This window comes from Pocillopora verrucosa, chromosome 5 (assembly GCF_036669915.1).
Source record: "Pocillopora verrucosa isolate sample1 chromosome 5, ASM3666991v2, whole genome shotgun sequence".
In the NCBI taxonomy this organism is placed as follows: domain Eukaryota; kingdom Metazoa; phylum Cnidaria; class Anthozoa; order Scleractinia; family Pocilloporidae; genus Pocillopora; species Pocillopora verrucosa.
In genome coordinates, this window is record NC_089316.1 from 23260562 (window position 1) to 23267753 (window position 7192).

General features: G+C 38.9%; 1 protein-coding gene across 1 annotated transcript; it reads left to right on the forward strand.

Annotated features, from left to right (window-relative positions):
* The first annotated feature begins 3720 nt into the window (after positions 1-3720).
* On the forward strand, positions 3721-6204 carry LOC131796182 (loricrin-like). Its single transcript, XM_059113801.2, has 3 exons — positions 3721-3817; positions 4986-5504; positions 5843-6204. Exons 1-3 carry the CDS (start codon positions 3721-3723, stop codon positions 6202-6204), a joined length of 978 nt encoding a protein of 325 aa, XP_058969784.2.
* The last annotated feature ends 988 nt before the right edge of the window (positions 6205-7192 follow it).

Consider the following 7192-nt stretch of genomic DNA (forward strand, 5'->3'; position numbering starts at 1 on the left):
ACAAGATGAAGAACTAGAATAAGAGGAAGAAGAAGAGGAATAATTAGCAGAAGATGAAAAGTTAGAAGAAGATGAAGAACTAGGAGAAGAGGAAAATGTAGAAGAAGATGAAGAAACTAGAGGAAGACGAAAGAACCAGAAGAAGTTGAAAACTAGAAGGAAAGGAAGAACTAGAAGAAGAGTGAAGAAGAACTAGAAGAGGAGGAAGAACCAGAAGAAGATAAAGAACTAGAGGAGAGAAGAACTAGGAAGAACTACAGAAGAGGAAAAGAAGAGGAGAGACTAGAAGAAGGGGAAGAACTAGAAGAAGATGAAGAACTAGAAGAAGATGATGAACTTGAGGAAGAGGAAGAAGAAGAGGAAAAATAAGAAGAAGGGGAAGAACTAGAAGAAGGTGTAGAACTAGAAGAGGAGGAAGAACTAGAAGAGGACGAAGAACTAGAAGAGGAGGAAGAACTAGAAGAGGACGAAGAACTGAACAAATGTCGATCTGCGCGTATTCAAAGGAAAATGGAAAAATTGAAACATAAACTTTATCAGGGAAGGACAAAACCATTTGTTTGCAGACAAGATCAAACAGCTTCCATAACTAGAGTTTCAAAGAGGTGGAGCTGTCGTAAAGAACTACGTATGTTTCAGAACTACGCTGAGGAGGTCATGAAACCTTAAGCAATTCACTTCTCATCTCTCTTAGATGACTTTCTAATTCGATGTCAACTTGTCTGGATCACGGAATCTGTGGCGTGATAGATGGCACGATCGTCGAGATGGTCCAAGTACTCATGAGGTAAAGACACAGAAGTCATGGCGAGTTTATTTAATTTTTCACCGAGTTTTTCCCCAGAACGAATTAAATTTGGCCAGGGATCGTTGAGCTGGATTCATGGAAATACGTCTTGGTTCTACTTGGTTTCTTTCGTGCTCTTCGTCCTATTAATGTATTATTGCAACTCTTTTTTCTGTTCGCACGTGAGATGGTCCTCCACTGGCTTCTTGCCTCATTTTCAACCAAGTATTTGTATCCTTGGATGCGTTGATCTTCTGGGAATGCCACACTTCATGTATTTTCAAAATGCACTTCCCTTCTCTATCTCTTGAGTAGTCTTGGGCGTGCACCACGTGCCTCTCAAAATACGCTCTACATTTGTATGTTCAGATACATATCGGAGTTGTAGCATGGGTTTCTTTTATTCAAGTTCTATACAGGTACGACACAAGTATCATATGACGGGATTAAAGAATCGGCCAGAAGGAGGAATGTCAATCTTAGCCTATCTGAAAAGTTAAGAATTGTCTTGAGTCTTTCAAATCGTGAATATGTGGGGATTTCCTACGGAATAAGGTCTGTACTTGTTCTCTAAAGGATACTCGGAAGTGACATCGATGTAATGAACTTTCTCCCTTTTCTCTCGTCCGTCTTTTGATACAGACAGTCAGCTCCTATTCTTACACCATGAAAAGCATGACGGGGACTCAAGGCCTAACCACTACTAGATCTTTCGAAAATCCCTCCAACAGAAGATCATGTAGGGCTTCAAAATCCCAGTCATCTTCCCATTCCTCGATGACTTTGTATCCCATCAGTTTCAACGAGGCCTTATCTTCACAGATGGTCTCCTATACTCCTCTCGTAATACAGTAGGGTGTACCGAAGAAATCGCATGACAACGAGGACATCTGCACCATAAACATCCGTGAAATTCGTATGCATCGAATCCGTCAACGTTATAGACTCACGTAGGTGTCACGATCGCACGTTCCCCTCGATTCCGAGCATGCGAAACTCGATCTTCATCTCTTCCTTGGTGTCATTCAAACGCAGCATGTGTTCTATTCGTTTTAACCATTTCAAAGCTTTGGTACATTAATTATTGCGCACCCATGCCAACCACGAGGTGGTTCCACGATGATGTTTGCTCCAATGCATATTACAAGCTCTGGTAATAGTGATACAATGTTCCATAGGATCAAATTGGGCCTCTGAGTAAATTTTTTCGGAATTTCTGACATCCGGCTTTCAAGAGCTTGAGAGATGCAATAATCTGCCATTCCTTAAAATATATGAGAGTTCACATCCCGTCGAATTTTATCATGGAACCAGGTCTCAAATTCTCGTCGATTGTCGTGACGCATACCGTTATGATAAAACGTGTCGCAGGCGGCAAGAGTCCGTCGTAATTTTGATTTTTACTTGTGTTAAACAAATGAGTGAAAAATTAGGAAACGAAGTCAAAGAAGGGGAAAGAAATAAAACGAGTCGAACGTGATAGGACCTGATGTCACAGATAGGAGTTTGGTTCCAACACAGACAAACAAACATCCCATCGTATCCAATACCTCGACAGACCATTAAAATCCATTTTCGCTCACGGCCACTTCATTCAAGAAATCGAAAACAAAATTCTTCGGAACAATTTTCAACGCAAAACTCCTGCGCCTTCTCATCGTTAGCGGCGGTCTTTCAACACAAGAGAATAGGATGATGTTACAATCTTCAACATAACGTCCTACTCGTCTTTTTTCTTTTTTGCCTGTTTAATGTAACACTTATGTTGACATATTCCCCACAGACTTGGCATTTGGCCACTCCTCATCGATATTTGGCGACTATGGATCTTCGATCATCCATATTTTGATTCTTTCTTGTGGCTGTTTTCGACTTCCTTAAAGAATTCGGAAAAATTATTTGTACGTTTTGCAAATAGATTCACGCAAGGATTGGGTCGAGTCTATGATACCGATAATAAGCTTCTCCATAAAACGAACGTAGACATACACAGCACATCTGAAGAGAAGTGTCACTTTGACGTTTTCCAGGACAATTACGGCGATGACACGAGAAACATTTCTTTCCTCAGCAAGTGTGATGATCATAATCATCTGTATTAAATGCACAGTCGCATTCGTGACAATGAGACGATTTGCTCAAGATTCCTCCTTACGATGCGAAACCATGATGGTGATGTCCATCTACTTGCACCGGTTCAATCTTTGCAAGGACCCTTGAAAATAGTCAGGTGAAGCTTATTCAACGACACCACTTGAATCTGGTACTTAAGACTCGCTGCTTTTTAAAACTTTTCCAATTCCCTTACACCACAAGAGCATTCTTCCACACCTGCCAATCGATATAGCCACGTTACGTTATACGATCAGTCCATTTGAGCCGCATGGTACTAAATAACGCTATCCGATTGATTAGGACCCAGAGTGCCACATAACATTTCTGGGATGTTGTAAGATCTTTTTATAACGCCAGAAAAATTTTTCTATGTCGTACCTGAGACCATTTAAGGACAAGTTTTTGTACTCTTTTTTGTGTTCTCATAATATATCAAAAGAGTTATTATCAATCCGAGCGTGTATAGCATCTTTATGAAAAATAAGGCAATATATATATATATATATATATATATATATCAAAGTTCACATGGCAACCAGGTAGACAATCAGACATGGTTTCGTGTTACTCTGGTTTAAAGATTTAATGAATGTAACCGAGAAGTTACATTTAATAGACCCAACGTTTCGACATTCCTGTTTGGTGCCTTCCTCATCACCTCTCATCACCTCAGATTAAGACACTAGAACGGAGTTTCTAAACGTTGCGTCTATGAATTGTAACTTTTTGGTTACATTCATTAAATCTTTCAACCAGAGTAGCATCAAACCATGTCTGAAGGCAAAATATGTTTTCACCAGAACAAGTGTTGCCTCAGTATGTGCCATAACAATGCAACTTGCCTGGTTGGATTTACGGACAAGGGATACAAATGTGTGTGTCAGGCTGGTTACAAGGGAAAACATTGTGAAAAAGGTGAGGACCACTATGCGTTGCATCAAGCATATTACTAATTCATGTATGTGTCCTTTATATCAGTTTAAGTTTCGTAGCGTAAATTTACATATGTCCTTCGAGCAGTTACGATGCAAGTATAACACTTTGTACCCATTTTTGGTTTTTGTTTCATTTCGATACTCGCGTCCTATGGGATACTTCATGTCATCTCGTGTAGTGTATCGCGCTTTAATCATTTGTTTTAGATATTGACGAATGTTCTAACAATACCCATAACTGCCATGCCAAGGCTGTGTTTATAATATCGAGAAGTCTTACAGTTATAGATGTAAAGAAGGTTTTAAGGAAGAAAGATGAAATTTCATGGTTAAGTGTAGCATTCTAGATTACAAACCTTTTTTATTCTACCATAATTTAATTTTGCCAAAGAAAGGCAAGAACACGCTCAAAAAAAAAGGTCACAACGGAGTGAGTAAAAACAGTTAAAGACAAGAATAGAAGCAAAAAAAAAAGAATTGGAGAATAATAATAATGATGATTATAATCGAATTATTATTCAGTATAACCCTTCAATACAAAAGTACTGTTATCAACAAGGTCCTTTTGATTAAGATTAAAAAACTCAGAAATAAGAAATTAAAATATATATAAGATAAAATCTATTAAAACAAAAATACACTAAGTTAAAAACTATTAAAACTACAATGGAAACTACAATTAATAGTTGTCCAGGGCTTTCCTAAATGAAAACTCCAGAATTTTTGTTCCTTAAACCTAAAGGTAACGAATTAAAAATTGAGGCACCCAAAAAATAAAAACTACGGCGCGCAAAATCCAGTTTGGCTTTTGGTAGCTTTGCTGTTTTTCCATTGTTCCCTGTGTTTATTGCGTTATGTTGTAAAAAAAAAAAAACAAACAAACATCTGACGGAAAAGAAATCGTTGGAAAACTCTAGCTATACCGTCGTCAGATTTTGTTAATCACTCGTCTATTTACAGACCGCATCAAAACTCCACTCGATCTTTTCACCATCTCTTTTAAAACTGATAGAGTGGTGACTTGACATATCAAGATGACAAACCAATAAAATAAACATAGGTAATAAGAAAGCTTGACTATGCTTTTTAATAAACGAAAGAACTTATGATATGAAAAGAGGTTGAGTTGAACCTTTTTTGCCCTTCAGCATTCAAAGCAGTTTTGACAAATCTCAATGCCACTGGAAGATATGGTCCAACATCGCTGGGCAGTCATTACACAGGTCAGGATCATGACGGACAAGTAACATTGTCCAGCGGTATTCAACAGTGGACTGTGCCGTACACTGGTGACTACAGAATAGAAGCAATAGGAGCAGCAGGAGGGTACGATCGACGGATTAACAGCTGTCAGTACCGTGGAAGAGGAGCAAGAATGATTGGAACATTCCGCTTAAACAAGGGTGAGGTCATTCAAATACTTGTAGGGCAAGAAGGAGGAATGAACATGTCCAAATTTTCTTCTGGCGGTGGTGGAGGTACATTTGTAGTGAGAGGAGCCGACTCACCTTTGATAATAGCTGGAGGCGGAGGAGGCACACAAAATGTTAGGTCAAGGCATAAAGGATGCGACGCCAGTACAAATACAACGGGGAATCCTGGATACAAGTCGTGGTCAGGGGGGAGTAATGGGCATGGTGCTCAAACTGCTGATGATTATTCTTCAGGTAAGATAATACTGTGATGATCCCTTACCTCTCAGCTCCTTATTAATGAATGTGTTAATGTGTGCTTCAAATTTAAATAATCGGCCTTAGTCCCCAGAAAAAACAAAAAAGCATTGAGACTACCTAGGATGAGGACCAGTTTATTCATATAGGGATAATATAGACTCATGTAAAAATATTAAAACTAACGGATGGCGGCTTAATAGAAATACTTCATACACAGGTTTGACCACGCTGATATAGGGACATTAGAGATTCAAAAAAAGAAAATTCCAAGACCTTAATCATCATTTGTTTTTGTTTTCGTTTTTGTTTTGTTTTGATTGTTATTTTCTCAGGGGGTGGTGGTGGCGGGTTTTACTCCAGTGGAAGAAGTGGAGAGAATTTCAATGGGACCAAGGGAATCGGCGGAGAAGGTGGTAAGGGATTTCTGCAAGGGGGGGTGGGTGGGAGATCAATATATTACAATATAGTTGGTGGGTTTGGTGGAGGAGGTGGAGCTTTTGGAAGAGGAGGAGGTGGAGCTTTTGGAAGAGGAGGAGGAGGAGGAGGAGGAGGGTACTCTGGGGGAAGCAGTGGAGATAATGATCGTGATTCCTGTGGGGGTGGGGGCGGCTCTTACAACGATGGAAACAACCAGGACAATGCATGTTGTTATAGAACGGCTGGTCATGGTCAGGTGATTATCACATTACTCTGAAATGAAAAAATACGTCTAATCAAATATAGTGATGACGGAATTAGAATTCAACTCCGTATGATTGGCATTCTGGTTGACTGATAGCAGTCACTAAAAATATAATTTAGCCCGAAATTAAAGGAGGCCCTTATCTACGACTAAAAAGACAAAAAAAGCCCATACAATTTCAGATAGTAATGATATTTTTTTCCAGTAGTCGGATTTCACTCGTCGTACTTTTGATAATGGATTGAAATTAAACGCGATCAAATATCATCAGCTTTGAAGTTAAACGAATGAATTTCTGTCTTCTTGTTTAAGTAGTCGCTCCGTTAGAGCAAATGTTGTTTAACCCTTTACCTCCCATGAGTGACCAAGAGAAAATTTCTCCTTACATTGTCAATACAGTATCAAGCATAGAAGTGATGAGAATAGAGAAAAATATCAATTCGGGAGTTATCAGTTGATCCAATACCAAATTCTCCAAATTGACATCATAACAGTTGTATGGCAGACAGTAAGGAGAATTACTTATGAGATCTTAGGAGTTAAAGGGTTAATCCTCGTGATAAGGTCATTTTGAAAGATGACATTACGCATGGACCAATCGTCACAAGGGACAATCTTAAACGATGAGAAACAATTCTGAACGATTGTATGAGTTATGAGCATTTCCTGTTCGTCAGCATCACTACGCTGATCTAATTTACCGATCTTAAGAGAAGATTAGTAAAGCTTTGAATCCAAACAGTAGGGAAGCTCCTAATACAGTAGAAGTTTATGACCCAAACGCGTTCTCGAACGCTGCTACAAAGTATAATCTTAGATTTAAGTATTCGTAATCAAATGATCAGGAGGAATTTAGGAGGTAATTTTATACACGAATTGTCAAGATTCGAGCCTTTTTGAGCCTTTAGGCAAGGGAAATAATTAGAAATTGCAAATTAGTATGACAACGAAAAAACCCAACAAAGCTGCCACAACAGCTTTCTCGATGTGCTTGTGAAAT